The following is a 17183-nucleotide window of genomic DNA, read 5'->3' as shown; positions in this document are numbered from 1 at the left end:
ATGTGCCCACGTGCCCACACGCTCTCACATGTGTGCTCCCACGCTCGCCCGCGCCGGGGAGTTCCTGGACACTGCCCCCGCTTCCCGAGGTCCCGCCGCCCTCTCCTCCTGTCCCCCCCCACCTCCATCGCACCCTGAGGAAACGGCGCTTTGTAAACCCTGCCACGTCTGTCCCGCGTTTGCAGGTGCGATCTTTCTGTCCTTGGGCCCCGGGAGCTGGCCTGACCAGAATCAGGAAAGGATGGCCTCGTCAGCCGCGTCTTCCAAACGCGTCCCCCCAACCCACAGCGGGCGGGGGCGCTGCGGCCCTGCCCGGGACTGGCCTGCCCGCTGTTCACTCCGTTTCGGGTTTTTTCTTTTTCTAGACGCGCTGCTTTATTTTCTTTTCATTTTGCTGGACGTCAAATTCAAAGAGCTGACTTAATTCTGCTCTGTTTTAAATAAATCTTTGCCATTTTTCCGTGAAAGACGTTTAGCTAATAACCATAGTATAGACGGGATATATATTTTCCAAATGCTTTTATGTATACAATTAGGGAAGTATTAATATTCCTGCTGCTAATTACTGTGGAACAGGGTTCCAGCTGTAACATTATGCATGATCTATGGATCTTTAAAAAAAAAAGATATTAAAAAAAATTGGAAAAAAAAAAGAAAGAACTATACAGTGAAGAGATCTGGGGGGTGAGAGAGCAGTTCCTTCTGATATTTTCACAGAGGTGTAGCTGGAACCCGTTGTGGGTTTTCTAGCCCGGGAGGTGGATCAGCTGAAGTGGCCTTGGATGACCCCAGGCCAGGGGCTGATATAAGAGGTCGTGCCCCCAGGAGGGCCCTGCCTTCCCTGAGACAGGAGGCTAAGCCAGTGCCCTCGGCACGCTGACTCACTCCAGGAAGGGGCGAAGGCCGGGGAGAGTTTCAAGGAAATGGGCGGGCACGACGCGCTGGGCTGGGCCGTGTGCACCTGGCCCCCGGCCCCTGGCATCCAGGAGCCAGGCACTGGGCCGGGCAGCGCCCCGGCCTGACCGCACATCCCGCTCGCACCGTTTGGATGCACGGCGGGAGGCAGCCCCAGCGCCCACAGCCACCCGCCAGGCTACTGCGACCCGTGCGCTCCGACGGCAGCCTGCACAGCCCCCTCGGAATCAGGCGCAGGCCATCGGGGCACAGCGCGCAGCTGGGCTGGGACCTGGAACCCCCTGCGTGCGTAGCCACAGGCTCTAGGGAGGAACGCCAAGTGCTGGGCTCCTCCCTCCCGGCACGCCGGCAACGCCAGAGGAGAAACGGGCGTTTTTTAATGATCAGGAGTCGTTCCTAATGCTTTAAAGATGCTGCTCTAGGATACAAGTGGCATCTCAAATACGTAGCTCGGGGGCAATTTTATAGCCCCGGGGGCAACAAAATTAAATTAGAGCCATTCCTTACACTGTTTACCAGGATAAATTCTGGAAGCATATGAGATCTAAACAAAGAAACAAAGAAAAGAAAATGAAACAAAAGGAAAAAAAAGAGAAAGAAATGATGTGCTAGGTGATGCCATGGGTAAACTCGTTTACAATCTGGTAGTAGGAAAAGCTTATGTGACTCTGACTCAAAGATGCAGAAGGAGGAGGACAGAAATGATAAATGTGACCACACAAAATTTATTAAAATACCCTTTTGCCTAACCCCCCAAAAAACCCAAAAAACGACAATAACAAAAAAACACCATAAGCAGAGCCAAACCACAAATTACCAACTGGGAAAAAGTACTTGCAACTTTAAGATAAAGATTTGAAAAATGGGCAGAATATATAAAGACACAGTTCAGAACTGCAAAATGGAAAAGAAACACAAATGGCCCTTTAACAAGTGGCAAGAGGCTCAGCCTCCTACACAATGAGAGAAATGCAAATCTCAACACAATATCAGACTGGCTAAAATCCAGCCTGTGCCCAGCCTCTCTCTCTCAAAGAGGCTGCAGGAGAACGCCTGCTTTCCTAAACTTCCGGGGGGACTACCGTGTCGTACAACCATCAGGATGGGGTCTGGCGAGAGCTTACAATGTTAAATAAACCTTTACCTTCGACCCAACACTCCCACTTCTAAGAATTCACCAGCAGAAATATGCACTAATGTAGCACTGTCGGTCATAATATAGCATAAGCCTGGAAGCAACCCACATGCCCTTTTGTAGAGGGTTGATGCTCTCTACATAAAAGAGAACGTGGCAGCCGGAAGAGAAGCGAGGAGGCGCTCCAGTTACTGCTGTGGAGCGATTCTGCTGTCACTGTGTCAGGTGGAAAGGGGCGCCCTCTGCTTGAGGGCGGAATATGAAGGCAAGCATGCTTTACTTACATTTTTCAAAAGAATCAATGGAAGGGCAAATGAACACAAATAAAAACAGTTACCCGATGGGGGTGCAGAGGAGAGCAGAGAAGGAATGGGCCTTGTTTCGGAATTCTGACTTTGGAGTCATGGAAATGATTTACATCATGTAAAAAGCTGCATGAAACCCCAAAGGAAAATAAATCCAGTCCACTCACAAAAATTGAAAACAAATGGAAAACAAACGAACTTGACATTCTCACAGCTTGGTGGCAGGACCCCAAAGAAGAATTATTTCGTGTGACTTTAAACACAGTATTTTAAAATAACCTAACGGGAATATTCCTAAAGGATTAAAAGAACTGCAAAATATATCATACTCTTGACTTCAGTAGTCTTACAGTTATCAGTAATATCAGCATTGGTATTTTCAAACTGTTTTACACACACATACACATGGTAGGAAAAAGCAAATGGTCATTAGAAACCAAGATATTTAGAGAAAGAGAAAAGAGATGCAATAAAATAAAAAAACTAAAAATCCCGTTGTCTTAAATTTGAATTGGTAATATCAATGTGAACCTGTGGCCATTTTTTCTGTCCACTAAAAAGACTCGGGACTCCTAAGAGAAATGGGTCATGGGAGCCAAATCCATCTTGTACCTGAAGCCAAACATTCTTAGTTAAAAGGACTGAAAAGGAGCCGCTCTGAAAGCACCTCCACTGGCCAAAGAGGGGACATCAAGAAGAGTAACTCTGGATTGGAACAAATCAAATGCATACAATGTATGAGTTTACAATGATAGCTATAAAACACCCAACCAACCAACCCCGTCTGTCTCTAGAGGAAGGTGGGGGAGCACCAACTCAATATTCAAATGACTGGCAAGCAAGGGGAAGAAGCAAGCATGTAGCTGCCTTTTTTGTATGGATTGTATTTCCAGGAAGCCAAATATTTGATGAGGGGAAAGTTTTAGCTAATAAATGAAGAACTGGCAAACAGCTATTCTGTAACCCCTGATGAAATACCGAACCTGGGCCAGATCACCAAAGGCCGCTAGAGCCGTGACCTCAGAGGGGACCTCGACAAGGGCGGGGTCAGGCGGGCGACCCGAGCCCACTGAGCAAGGGGACCGGCCCCCCAGGAAGGGGAGCCAGGCTCGGTGCTGCTGAGCCAAGGACTCGGCCGCGCCTCAGTGCTCTCACCAAGAGAATGCGTCTAATCGAATCAAGCCTCTGCCCGCCAGGCTCTAGAAAGAAGGGGCAGAGGAACGGGTTAAAAGATTGCACCACAAGGTGCAATCAGCCAAATACAGAATGAGGGGTGGGATATTCTTCAGAGCAAATGAGCCCTTTCATCAACAAACAAGATGGAAAAAAGAAAAGAAAATGGGGGGATGTGGGGAGACTAGTTAATATTAAAAGGGACTGAAGAGCTTTATCAAACCTGTGGACCCTGATTTAACCAAACTAAACTTAAGAGAACACTTTTTTGCATGTGACAACTGGAGAAACATGAACCCAGAATGGATTTTAGATGGTATCAAAGCATGCTTGTTTATTTTGTTAAGTGTGGTGATGTGTGGCTATGCCAAAAGAAAAAAACCCTCATTCTTATGAGACACACAGTGAAATATATTTACTGGTATAGACTCAATATCTGGGATCTCCTTTAAAATACTCTGAAAGAAAGAGAAGAAAAGAAAAACGTTGCAAGGGCGATAGAGGAAATAAGATTTGCAAGTGCTTGCAGTGGGTAAATGTGGGATCATACTATTCCTTGTAATGTAAACTTAAAAATTTCCCCAATAATTTTTTTTTCTTAAAAAGAGGACAAAAGGATTGCTGTTTGAGCTCAGCAGCTTCCAAGAATCTGGTTTTTGGGCAGACGGAGCTCTGACGAGGAAGGGGCCGTGGGATCTAACTGTCTAGAAGGAGAGCCAGAGGGTGCCTCTTTAGGGGACTCTGAAAACCAGGGGATCAGGCTGAGCTCGGCAATGACAGACTGCTGCAGCAGCCGCCCCAGTAATCCACACCGCCCTTGGGCAGCCCCTTCCCACAGGCATAGTGGGTTTGGCTACAAGATGTCCTTTGGCCAGTGGGATGTGTGATACGAACAGAGACCTGGAAAGCGTTTCCGTCCTGGAGCCTTACTCCTCTTGCTGCTCCCGGGGAGCCTGTGGCTGCTTCCCAGGAAAGTGTTTTTGAGATTTCAAGGCAACGTACAAAACCAGAGTCTGGGGCCGTTGAATAAGCCCGAGCTACCCTGCAGGAGACGTGGCCCCAGCAACACCAAGCACAGACACGTCAGCCAGGCCGTCCAAGATCACCCAGCCACAGCCGAGCGGGCCGACGGGAGGAGGCACCCCGCTAACCCCAAGAGCTGTGCGAAAGAACACGGAGAGCTGCTTTACGCCAGGAAGGCTGGGGCTGCTCGGTTCTCAGCGAAAGCTCACCGGTACGCCCGGTGCATCGATCAAAAGGAGCAGGAAATTTTACTTCTTTAATTTACCAACACTGCTTTGCGAAGTCAAAACACCTAGCTTGCGCGCCTGGTCTGAGTGTCCTCAAAGTGCAGGATGATTATAGATAGAGTATGGACAGAAATGGACTGGAATTGCCCTCTGGCTACTTAGCTGTGCAAGCCCTGCATACCAGCGCATCGTCTGGGCCAACATTTTCTCCTCTTTACAAGGGGGATAGAATTACTGCCTACTCCGCAAGGGTGTGCTGAAGAATTAAACAGAAAGCGCTGGCATGGTAGGGCCTCGAAAGGCAGCCCCGTCTTTACCCGTCCACGAGTCCTTGCTGCTGGATGATCCTGTGCGACTCCTCCCTGGAGATCCTGCCGTGGAACCAGTGCTGTGTCCTGTGGATCACTGCGGGGAGGGAAAGGAGCTGAGCACCCGGGTGACGCTCTCCAAAGCGCAGCAAACCCTCGGTAAACTCGCCGCCCCCAGCCGCCCCCGGGCCCCCTTTCATGGCCCACAGGGAAGGGGTACCCTCGGGAGGTTCTCCCCAGGGGGGTGGGCGCTGGTTTGTTTTCTTTACAGGCTACAGGCCGTGCCTACCTGTGCTGAGGGTAGAAGGGTGGAGGGGGCTTTGGCTACTGAGGACATTCATCCGTGTGCTTCGCTTCTGCAAAAGAAATCCCGGGTCAGCAGGGACGGCAGTCGGCCACGGCCACAGGCCGCCCTTCCTGGACGCCCCAGGCGGAAGGCGGCGCTCGGCCACGGAACAACGGCCTTTCACCAGCGGAACGAGAGCTGCTGGAAGCCCCTCGCTGACAAGGAAACCGCAAGCTCCTGGGGCATGGGTGCTAAGAACAAAAACACCCAGCCAGGCCCACCCCGGCCTACTTCCAACCATCTCAGCATGAGAGACGCTTCGTTTCTCGCATACAGGATATACAACGAAGGTGCCAAGAAAATCCTGGTAACGCAGGGGAGGCTGTGAGCCACTGCTCCACTGGAGCCGCTCTCCCAGCACCGGCCAGCAGAATCTCTGGGCTCCAGGGACGTCCCTTCCCTGCAGAGCCTGAGGCTGAAGGGCAGGGGGCGCGGCACGGGCCAGCGCCCCAGGCTTTGGTTTTGTATGTTGCCTTGAAATCTCAAAAACACCTGACCAGGTGGTCGACGTTCTCCCCATCTGGAGATGAAGTAGAAGGACCAGCGAGGGCCACGGCGCTAACACGTGTCAGCCTGATACTTAATCCTGAGCTCTGTCCACTCCCCCAACTGACGGGTGGGCTCATCTGCAGCAGTGGGCGCAGCGACAGGGGCAGGAGCCCGGCAGGGCCGGCTGCCCAGTGCGGGGAGAGCCAGACACGCCCGCTCGCCGCCCACCCCCTCCCGGACACCCACGGAGCCGTCCTGCTGGGGAAGCCCAGGTGGGGGGGGCGCGGGGGCAGGGGCGGCGGCCTTACCCTCCAGGCGTGGCCCTCTTCCAGGGCCGCGCTCTGCGCCTCGGCGGGGTTCTCGATCACCCTTCCTATCTGCCCAGAAAAGTCCATCGCCACGAGGGAGTTCTCGGAGACGCTGCGCTGGAAAGCAAAGGCCGCCGTCTCTTAAAACGCAGGACCACCAGCGCAGCAGCGCACAGGGGACTCGGAGTGAGAAGCACACCGTGAGGACACACGGTCACGAGAGGGGACGGTGACGACACTTCCCGCCCGCCACCTCCAACCCGAGCCGGACGTCCACGGGTCAGGTTGAAAGTTCAGTGCCTGACCACGGGCCCTGCGTCTCCCCAAGAGGGCGAAGTGGTGCGACACTCCCCGACGCAGAGGCTCCTGCGCAGGCCAGGGGCACCTGGGCCGGCCGCCGTCCCGGGCAGGCTGCCTGGCCTGCACGGGGACAAGAGGCGGCCACGGCAAGGGCGAGCCCGGCCCTCCGCAGCCACCGGGTCACCCCCGAGGGCTGTCAGCTCAGGGAAGCACCGGGCTCTCTCTGGGGCATATTTAGGCGTCTCAGAGGCACGACCCTGATGGAGCGTTTAAGACCCGACGTGGAGAGGATGCAGCGTTTTCTGCATCTCTGGAAAGAGCCTGCACAATCTCTTCCACCTACCAGCCAACAGCACCGTGGACCCCACGGGTCCCGAGCACGGCAGCCAGCGCCGGCCGCTCTCCCGCGGAGCAAGCTTGAGGGGCGGGGAGCGCGCAGGAGGATGGCGCCCCGCGGTCACCACGGTGAGACCACAGAGCCCTCCTCCTGGCAGCCCTGGGCCCGACCTGCCGGCCCCCCGCAGTGCTGGCCCCGTTGAGGGCCTCTCTGGGCCACCCGGGCTGAACCGAGGCGCCCGCCACACACCCGCCCGCAGCCCGGGGGATGCAGCGTTGGGAGGGGACGCTGTACTCACCACTGGAGTGGCGAACGGGGCAAGCACGGCTTTCCTCTGCTGGGGGAGCCTGTAGTTCTGGTAGAGGAGCATCCCGTACTGGAGGAGGAGGGCACCGTCAGTCCCAGGGCCTGCCCACCCGGCCCAGAAGGCGGCAAGCCCACAGGGACGGCACACCCCATAGCGGCTGCCCCCGCCGCCCGGCATGCCCCCCGCCCACTGATGGTCCCTGACGCAGGCTGGGGTGTGAGGAGGCGGCAAGGAGGGCTACAACTGAACCACGACTGGGAGCAACAGTCAACTGCATTGAGCAGTACTGATATCTTAATGATAGGAAGTCTTCTGATCCATGAACATGGACTATCTTTCCATTTATCTAAGTCATCTTTAATGTCTTTCAGCAATGATTTGTAGTTTTGGTATACAAGTCCTTTACATGTTTAAATTTATTCCTAGGTATTTTATTCTTTTAGTTGCTATTTTTTTTTAAGATTTATTTATTTATTTCCCGCCCCCCGCCCCCAGTTGTCTGTTCTCTGTGTCTATTTGCTGTGTGTTCTTCTTTGTCCGCTTCTATTGTTGTCAGCAGCACGGGAATCTGTGTTTCTTTTTGTTGCGTCATCTTGTTGTGTCAGCTCTCTGTGTGGGCGGCGCCATTCCTGGGCAGGCTGCACTTGCTTTCGCGCTGGGCGGCTCTCCTTACGGGGCACCCTCCTTGCCCGTGGGACTCCCCTGTGCGGGGGACACCCCTGCGTGGCAAGGCACTGCTTGTGCGCATCAGCACTGCACATGCGCCAGCTCCACATGGGTCAAGGAAGCCCAGGGTTTGAACCTTGGACCTCCCATGTGGTAGACGGACAACCTAACCACTGGGCCAAGTCTAGTATAACCAGTCGCCTACCCGTCAGACAGCAAGGCTGGTCTCCACCACGAAGGCTACTCTCACATCACAGCAGTAACGTACGTGCCCTCAGACTGAAGGGCGAGCTTCCATGAAGCCCGCGGCGTCACGTGCAGCTTTCCACACTGTCCTTATCTGACCGACGAGAACGCGTCACTCCAGACGCACAGGTGTCACAGGCCTGGCCTCGGGAACCCCGATTCTGCACTCCAAAGAGGCCGTGAGCGCGTGTGGGCCGAGGACACAGTCACCCCGGCATCCTCCTGTGACTCCCATGTGCTTCCCATCTTTGGGATGCCACGTCATCAGCACATTATGTCTCCAGGGGCCTCCTCACCGCCTGGGTGCCGTGGGCCGAGTCCTCCAGCCTGGCTCCCGCGCGGGCTCAACGGGGAGAACGGGAGGCCCTCGGCACTGGTACGCTTTCCTCCTGCTGCTCTAACTTCTGCACCTGGTGGGTGACTCCCCGGCCTGCTGCTTCTCGGGGTGGCTGAGCACCTCCCCTCGCTCTAGATACCTCCTCCTGCAGCACTGGTGCGGAGGTTTGCCGTCCCTCTGGGCTGCCATTCTGCAGAACATTGACTTTTAATTGCCTTTTCAAGGTCAGGGTGAAAAACCCAAGCAACCGCTCATTACCGAATCTTGGGCTGATAAAGCAAGACCGCCTTCTTGGGGGAGAATTTCTACAGCAGTTTAAGAAACGTCTGGAAGAACGGAGTGGGGAGGCAAAGTGGTGGCAGATAACCATAATTAGTACTCCTTGCTTTACCCCAGTATCCCAGAAATTATTTAGGAAACAATGGAATAAGAAGGAATGAGGAACAAAAGTAGGTCTTGCCCACCGGCTCCATCTCCTAAGAGCACCCTTCTGTAAAGCACAGGGGAGCCCCGAGTTACACCATGTAGGCCAAGCAGTGAGACTTTGTTCCCCTCAAGGACAATGTGCCTGTGTACGTACTCCAAGACGCAACGGGGTCCTGGGTTAAGTCACAATGACCTACGTCTCTCCTCTCAAAGAAGCCCTCAGACTTCAGTGCCGTCAGACTGGACACTTGGGTACGCTAGCACAGTCACTGTCAGCCACGTACAGAAGAGGCACCTGGACGGAGCTGGGTGCAGGGCAGAGGCCGCTCTGTGCTCAGGATTTGGAGCGTCCCCTTGAGCGCCTGTCTGGAAAGCTTTCCTTCCTCCAGAACACCCGAGCCTCTTGCAGGGCTCGAGAGCTGCCGAGGCGCCACAGCCAGAAGGAACTGCTCTCCACGTGCCACGGACAAGACCACCACGCCAACCACGAGGGCAGGGGCCCGCCGTGGACTCGCCCTTGCCACGGAGGTGCTTGGTCTCTGAGGGCATTTCGTTCATCCTTTGGCGCAGACTCCAGTGGCCTCTGGTGCCACTGACAAGCCCAGGAGAGCTGAGGCCTGGCACCGGTCATGTGTCCCATCCAGCGAGCAAGGGGAGATGCCGTTTCAGAACGGGAGAGATCAAACTGGGGACGCGTGTGTGGGCACTTCCCGTCGTCACTCGACACGCCCTGGTTTTCCCAAGCCTCTCCTAGGCTGTGAGCCCTGAGCAGTGCCCGCCCTCCCAGAAGCACGTGGCCAGAGCCGGGCAAGCCGTGAGGAGGTGCGAGGGGCAAGCTGGGGCAGGGCGGGGTGCTGGTCCCGGGGACCAGCTCCACTGCACCTGCTTTCCAGCTCCTTCCCCCTAGGTCCCGGGGCCCTGGCTGAGGGCAGTGGCCGACGATGGACTGGACGCAAGGTGCACAGTCCAAAGTACCAGGCCTGGGGAAGCGGGCGGCATTTTAGAGGGCCTCCCCGATGCCCCGCGGTGCAAGGGCACGGGGCCACATGCCCCATTCTGAAGGCAGTGTGTGGGTGCCAAGTCGGGGAGCCCCCAGAGCCCCATCTTGTGGCGGTCCTTTTTTCTTTCTGATCAAGAACGTTGGAGAGCGGCAGTGGGAGGGAGGGGCTGTGTTGGAATGCCACGAGGCGTGGCACAACTCTCGCCACGGGATGCTCCTCTACCGGCCTCCTTGATGGCCACAGAACCTCGGGAATAACCAGACAGCACGCGTGGCCCCTTAGGCCACCTTGGGGGCCCGTCACGGTCACATGCCTCTCGGCCCAGACCCCCACTCCTCCAGAAGAACGCCGTCGTCAGCCAGACCCGAACGCCTCGTGGACCTGGGGCTGTCGGCCAAGGTGCGGGGATGCAAAGAGCAACCTGCGCGGGGCAGGCGACAACAGCCACACTCAGTGCCGGTCTGCAACTTCCAGGAGCTCCCGGGGTGGGGTGGGCCAGGAAGCGTGGAGCGAGGAAAGGGGCCGTGCAGCCAGCACGCTGGGGCCCTGCTCACCCGCTCCGCGCCTCTCAGCCGCCGCCGGGGCGGGGCCTTGGCGGTGCCATCCGGAAAACGAGGACAGCGACGCCATCTACGTCACAGAGGGTATGAGGACTGAACGAGGTGACAGGTGTCAAGGGGTGAAGAGCTCTGGCCCACAGGAAGGGCTCACGAGACATCCCGTCAACATGTCACTCTTCAGTCCACTCACACGAAAGACAACACGGTCACTGCTGTCGCTGCCGAGTGCCGGCCCCTCTGCCCGGTGGTTCTGTGATGTGCTCGAGGGCAGGCACCGCTGGCCAACTGGCCCATCACGGAGCACCCGGGGGAATCAGGTTGTGGCTTCCTTTGTAAAAGACGGTGCCACCATTTCACTTTTTCATTTCTTTCTTCACTTTTTCCAAAATCGATCATACATTAGCAAGATTCAGAAAATCAAATGCAGATGACTCGGAAAGGCCTCTCCCCTCCTCTGATCCCAGCTCCTAAAAGTAATCCCTTTATTTTTCTCCCATGGTCTTTGAGAAGTTCTGCATGCCTCCCAGCAAAGGTACAGATATTTTTCAATTTTCCTCCTTCCCCATTATAAATGTAGCATACTTTACATGTACTTTTTTGTACTTTTAATTTAAAAACAACAACTGTAAATAATAGATGCTAGCGGTACTTCCATAACTGAACGCGGAAAGCCGCTTCACTCTTCCCAGCAGCTGCAGGATATTCCTCTGAATGGATGTTCTGTAGCTTGTTTAATCAGTCCCCTATTAAGGGACATTTAGATTTAAACTGGCTTATAAAACAGCCGTCTCTCCTATATACCTAATGCTGACACTAACATTGCCTCTTTTACGATGAATCAGCAAAATTTAAAAAGTTGTTAATGCCTTTTTGTTGGGGGGAGGGGGGATAGTGGCAAAAATCCAACAAAGTAAGGCCGTGGGAAGGAGAAATAGAAAGTTCCTTGGTGGCTGTGTTCTGGGGCACCTCTAAAGGCAAAGCCTTGAGCTGAACCTTCTTCTGCTCATTCATTTCTTTAATGGACTTCGTCCTGTGTCTCTGGGCTGGCGGAAAGGCCGGCTTGGAAGCTTTTATAAAAAGATTCCTCGACCATTTTCTGTGCCAGTGGCCACGGTTGAGCAACAATGTTCTCCTCCAGGCTCCTTGATTTTAGTTAAGTTTATCCCAGTCAGCTCACTTGCAACCTCACATGGACTTGGTAAAAATAAGTAATTCCCGGCCAGTGGCGCAGCCGCGTGCGCAGAGGCGCGCTGTGCGGGAACTCCAGAGGGAGACGTGCCTTCCGGCCACGTGTTCGGCTTCCGCCAAGGCCAGTCCAGTAAAGAGTGGCAGGAATCACCCGGGCACGGGCTAGGAAGCTGCCACCGGGGCGTCCCCCAGGAGGCCCCACGCTGGAACCTCGTTCAGAACGCCGCCAGGAGATGCCGTCCCCCACAGGAGCCGCGGCGAGCCCGATGCCCCCATCTCCCTTAAGGCCCGGCTCGCTGGAAGCCTGGCACAGCAGCGCCTGAGCTCGGGCACCCTCCCGAGGAGCCAGCGGCCTCCTCCCACTCTTGGGCGCTGCGCTCCAGCCCCTGCCCCCCTAAGCAGCGGCTCTCAACCAGGGTGACCCGCAACCCTCCCGGAGACGGCTGACCGCATCTGGAGATATCCTCGACTGTCCAAGTGCAGACAGGGGGTACCACGCGTGCCCCGTGGGTGGAGACCAGGGGTCCTCCGATGCACAGGGTGCCCCCTGGGGAGTCACCCCACCGGAGCATCCAGGCCGGGGAGCCCGCGCGCCCCTCTCATACGGGGCCCTGGGTCGAGAGTGCTGAGACCCTATTTGGAAAGATGCAGCACTGCACGTGGCAGGCGGCAGGCTGTGCTAGAACAAGGCTTCCGCCCTGCGCCGGGCGCCTCCGCCCCGGGAGGCACACGCCGCCCGGCCGAAGCACAAGGTACCTTGAGGAGCCTGAACGCCGTCATCCAGCACGTCCTGCTCTGCTCGTCTTCCGCGCACAGCAGCCTCAGCTCCTTCGTGTCGCTCCTTACCTTGTTTGGCTGAGGGAAGAACAAGAAAATTCCGTGAGTTGCACTGCAGTAAATGAGAAAGACGCTGCACGTTATTGCAGGACTGAGGGCTGCGCGAGCCAGGTCGCCAGGCGGCTGTCCCCAGGCGCGCTGGAAGGCGCTGCTTCTCCAAATGTGCACTGCTGTGACGGCCCTTACTGGGCAGCCAGTGTGTGTGGACCCTGGGCTGTCCGGAGCGGAGTATCCCCTGGATGGGTGGCAAGCCGTCATCAGCCAAGGGGGTACGTGGGGGGCAGCCCTGCCGCCCGACAACCTGTCCAACGCTGCAGGCACAAGGCAGTGGCAGCTGGCTTCGTCAGGTGAGCTGGGATGGCCTGGGAGGAGCCGCCACCTGAGCCACAGGAGGGGAGACCCTCAAGGCCACCTCCCCGGGCGTGGCAGGCGGCGGCCAGACTCAAGGCCCTTTTGGGGTAGCCAGCGCGGGGATGGGCACCAAGGTGGCCCGAGGGGAGGCAAGGTTGCCCAGCGCGGGAAGGTGGCAGGTGCACCCGGCAGCGACTGTCTGCTGATGCAGAGGGCAGCTGCCGGGATAAGCACATCTGACTACCACGGGGCTCCCCCGACCCCAACACCCAGGCCTGGGCAGGTGGACGTGGACCGGCCCCACCTCGGGACGTGCAGCGGGGAGCGAGAGCCACTCGTGGCGACCCTGCCAGGGGCAACACCGAGGGAAAAGCAGGCACAAACAGTCTGCGGCGAGAAAGGGGCACAGCCGGTGCGTGGGCAGGGCAGGGGAGGCGCAGGCTGCCCGGTGGCCCCCTCCCCGTGGCTTGGCCCCCCAGTGCACCCTGCCGTCCCGCTGGTTCTAAGTGAGCGCCTATCACTTGCCACCCAGAGCCCCTGCGAGGAGAGCTGTGCCCAGGAGAGGACAGCTCTACCCCCTACCGCAGCTCCGGGTTCAAAGTACTGGCTCCAAAGTCAGCTCAGGAGGGCTGGAAGCCAAGTGCAGTTGCTCCCCGGCCGCTGACTGGGGCAGTGGCCAGGATTGAGCTCCTGCCCCTAAGGGTGCTACCAAGGTCAAGGAAGTGAGGCTGGAAAAGCTGCAGCCGAGCAGCACCCGTGCCGCCTCCACTAGGGCAGTCAGCATGACGCACCTCTCTGGGGAGAGCAGCCTGCACGCAGTCAGCACGCACGTGTGCACGAACACTGTGTGGGCACTGAGCGGGAGGAGCACAGCAGCCACGGCTGCCCGCCCATCCCCAGGACCAGACACCCCAGAAGGCGCCAGCTCATGCCGCACCCTGGAGCCCCCCAGGTGACAGGCTCCCCCTCGTCCACCCTGCCCCGCTCCTGCGACAGCCCAGCCCTGTGACAGCCGCCACCCCGAGCCCCCCGCCCAGGCTTATCCACCTTGCACGCTGTTTCCTGCACTGTGAGCTCCTCGAAGACCGAAGGTCTGTTCTTAGACATAACTCAAAACACCTCTGGTGTGAAACTGTGTTTGCTCCAAACAACCTCCACCCAGTGCTGGCCGAGAGGGGACTGTTTTGAGCTCCAAGTTCACAGGTGGGTGCTAAAAATTCAGCTTGGGTCTAATCTGCGGAGCCACTTCCCGGGGAAGTACCTTTATGCAGAAGCCGTAGTCGGTCGGGGCGCTGTGCTGCTTTCTGCCCGCAGTCAGGGCGAAGATGCTGCTGTCCTCCAGGTCGGCGAGCAGCTGCAGGTGCCGGGGCTCCTGTGGGGCCATGGGCAGGATCAGCCAGGAGAGGCCTTCCCGGGCACGCCGAGTGTGCTCCGACCCTGGCCGCCAGAGGGTGGCAGGCGCGCGCCCACCTACCGCCCCTCCAGCCGGCCAGACGCGGGAGCTCGTGCCAACTAAGCGCTAACATAAAAACGGTTCACCGAGGCCCTGCCGCCCCCAAAGAAGGACGCTTCCCATTTTCACACCTAAGATCGTTAGGATGTCTCTGCCAGTTCTGCCGAATCAGAACCCCATAACCAAACATCCAAAGTAAAAGTCAGGAGGAAAATGAAAAGCACACGCCCAAGCTCAGCACGCACCTTTGGATGGCACCCCCAGGTCTGCCCTTGCCTCTCCTCCCAGAGCTCGGCACCCCTTTCTCCTCCTGCCTCTGCAATCGGCTCTGCCTCCTGCTCTTGGGGAGACCCTGCCCCGCACGCGGCGGGGACGGGGGTGTCAAGGAAAGCCACCCCAGAGCCGGGGGAGGAGCCAGAGCTGGCCCCCTTCCTGCGTTCTCACCGGAGATGCCAGGCCTGCAGAGGGAGGGGCTGCCACGCTCTGGGACATCCCAGGGCGGCCTAGCGCTCGGCACCCGCTCCTGGCGCCCCCGCCTCCTCCCACGTCACTTCCAGCAAGAGCAGGAAAGACCGTGGGTCTCGGAAGGCACAGCCCTTGGGAAAAGGGTGGCCGCTAGGCTCCCACTTACACCTTCAGGGGAAAGAGCACGCAAGAGTGTAGAGAGAACCAAGGGAGCACCCTGGGCACTCGGTGAAGCCCCAGCTGCCTCCCTCCCTCTCCTCTCCTCGCTGGGGAGGCGAGGCAAGCCGCCGATTATTCCTTAGCACAGCTACGACAGTGTGTGTTAGTTAGGGCAGCCATCCCAGCTGGCTTCCCCCAACTTTCAAACGAGGAAAACAAAGTCAAGGCCCCTGAAGGGCCTGAGGCAGCAGGAGAGGCTCTGCAGGGTGGGGTGGGGTGGGGGGCATGGGTGCAGTTAGGCCGGGCGGCCTGGGGGTGTCACTGGCTCTTGCTGAAGAACAGTAACTCCGAGATCAGTTACTATGCAATTAGGTCAATAAGTTATCACAGGCTTGGAGGAGTTTAAGTTGCAATTTAAAACGAAGCCCCAGCGGTGAGTTTTGTGTGTTTTTTTTGGTAAATCACCTTTGAAGTTCCTTTTGTGGAACAGTAAAGTCCTGATCTTCGCAAACACACGTACAGCTTTTTCCACGATTTCTTTCCCAGTTCTTTCACGTGCAAAAACCCTTGGATTTCGGGACAACTACTGGAGTTTAAAAAATTCTGTTGGATAGCAAATTTTAAAAGTCAGATAACATGAACACAATGTAAGTAGAGTACATAGGTTATTAACACAGCAGCATTTTGACACTGAGTTATGAAAACACTTTATTTTGGTCAAGCAATTTTCAAATGATTTTTTTCCTTTCCAAAGTCTTACCAGCCCATCTAACTTGTGTTGCACAGGACGTAATATTTAAGGAGGCACAAGCCCACGAGCTTTCTAAGGCTGATGAGAGACACAAAGTGCCTTCACAGGGTGGGAGGCGGTGGGATTCAGCCCCCGGATCCCCCTCTGCATTCCGGTCTTCACTGAAATACCCAGGCTGACCACTGAGCGGTGGGGCAGGCAGCGGCGCCCGGAGAGGCGACAGCGGCAGTGACCAGCACCCTGGACTGAGAGCCACCGTCCAGCATGCACTCTGCACTGCAGGGAGGGGAGGGGATCCCGCCACTTGCCATCTGTTTGTCTGCACAAGATTGCGCCTGGGAAGCCCCCTGGGGAGTGCCCACCAGCCCAGCTTAACTCCCCACAGGCAGGCTCAGAATCTGCAGGAGGGGGCGGCTTCAAGCACAAGCAGCCCCGGGCAGTGCTGCTGGAAGCACACTCCAGTAGTGCCACCACCACTGCTGGCTGCTACGTGGGGTCGCGGCGCAGCCTGGGGAGCTTGGTGGGACCTGAAGGGTGGCAGGGTGACCACCTGGGGGCTGCGTCACACGGCGATTTCCGTGGGCACGAGGATGCAATTAATAATGCAAACACGAGAATGTTCCTCCATTACAAGGAGGCGAGAGTATGGTGATACGTGGGAAATACACAACCAAGCTAACGAAACCGCTGTAATATTTTTATAGCCAAGGCAAAGAAGGAAATACGTCAATGCTAAGGGTCCAAAAAAAAAATTGGAGGTTTAGTTTTATGGGATGTGAACACGACCAAGCCCTTTTTCCTTCATTTTGTCACAAACAAGGAGACCCTGGACATACCATCTACCCGATCTGTGTTCACTTATGTATCTTTCTGAACAGTGAAGAAACAAATGGAGGTTGTTTTAAGATTAAATGAGAGAAATCTGCCTGAGCAGAGGTTTTCATAATTTAAGCTGCCTTTTGTCTGCTATTTCATTTTTTGAAGTTGAAATACAGGGTATTTCAGAAACAAAGACACCCTTGACGTCCTCGCTCTGGCGGAGAGGCTGGGAGCGGGCGTGGAGGTGGCGGAGGCAGGCGCAGCGCCCTCTCCAGGGGCAGCACAGCCAGGCTGGGGCGGCCCCGGCCTCCACGCAGCGCCACCCGAAAGGGAACGAGCGGTTCAGGGCCAGCACGTGCTGGTGACGACCAGGTGTGGGCAGCCCCTGCCCCGCGGTCTGAGGCCAGGGCGTCTCGGCGGGGGCTTCTGGAAGGCCCCTCCTGGGACAGAGCTCTCAAACACTCAGCGTGGAGACGTGGAAACAACGCAGAGCGCGGCAAGCCGGAGGAGACGCGCTCGTGGGCAGCGTTCTGCAGCAGCGCGTTTTCTTAGGCTGGGTGTCGCTGGCTGCCTCGGGGCACCACGTACGGCGTCACACGCGGGCACGCTGTGACAGGCCCAGCTGTGCGCGTTCAGGTCCGTGAGCCCCCTGGAAGAGCACGAGCTGGCAGGAGGCAGGAGAGGCCCCCCGGGCGGGGACGCAGGGCCCGGGCAGCAGAGCGGTCGTGAGACCGTGGCAAAAGGACTGAAA

General features: G+C 56.8%; 1 protein-coding gene across 5 annotated transcripts in view; it reads right to left on the bottom strand.

Moving 5' to 3' along the window:
- The window catches only part of GRB10 (growth factor receptor bound protein 10), a 209717-nt gene that overhangs the window by 9328 nt on the left and 183206 nt on the right, over window positions 1-17183 (bottom strand). For 4 of the 5 annotated variants that reach the window (XM_058296624.2, XM_012526047.4, XM_058296623.2 and 1 more), the window contains 7 exons: window positions 15328-15465; window positions 14047-14157; window positions 12354-12452; window positions 7165-7242; window positions 6230-6346; window positions 5376-5442; window positions 5096-5183 (listed from right to left, as the gene is read on the bottom strand). In XM_058296624.2, coding sequence (XP_058152607.1) covers window positions 5096-5183; window positions 5376-5442; window positions 6230-6346; window positions 7165-7242; window positions 12354-12452; window positions 14047-14157; window positions 15328-15465 — 698 coding nt within the window. The remainder of the gene's footprint in view (window positions 1-5095; window positions 5184-5375; window positions 5443-6229; window positions 6347-7164; window positions 7243-12353; window positions 12453-14046; window positions 14158-15327; window positions 15466-17183) is intronic. The other variant, XM_071215044.1, reaches the window with a different exon arrangement.

The sequence above is a fragment of the Dasypus novemcinctus genome, chromosome 5 (genome assembly GCF_030445035.2).
Source record: "Dasypus novemcinctus isolate mDasNov1 chromosome 5, mDasNov1.1.hap2, whole genome shotgun sequence".
Lineage (NCBI taxonomy): Eukaryota > Metazoa > Chordata > Mammalia > Cingulata > Dasypodidae > Dasypus > Dasypus novemcinctus.
This window is presented reverse-complemented; position numbering and strand designations above follow the sequence as displayed.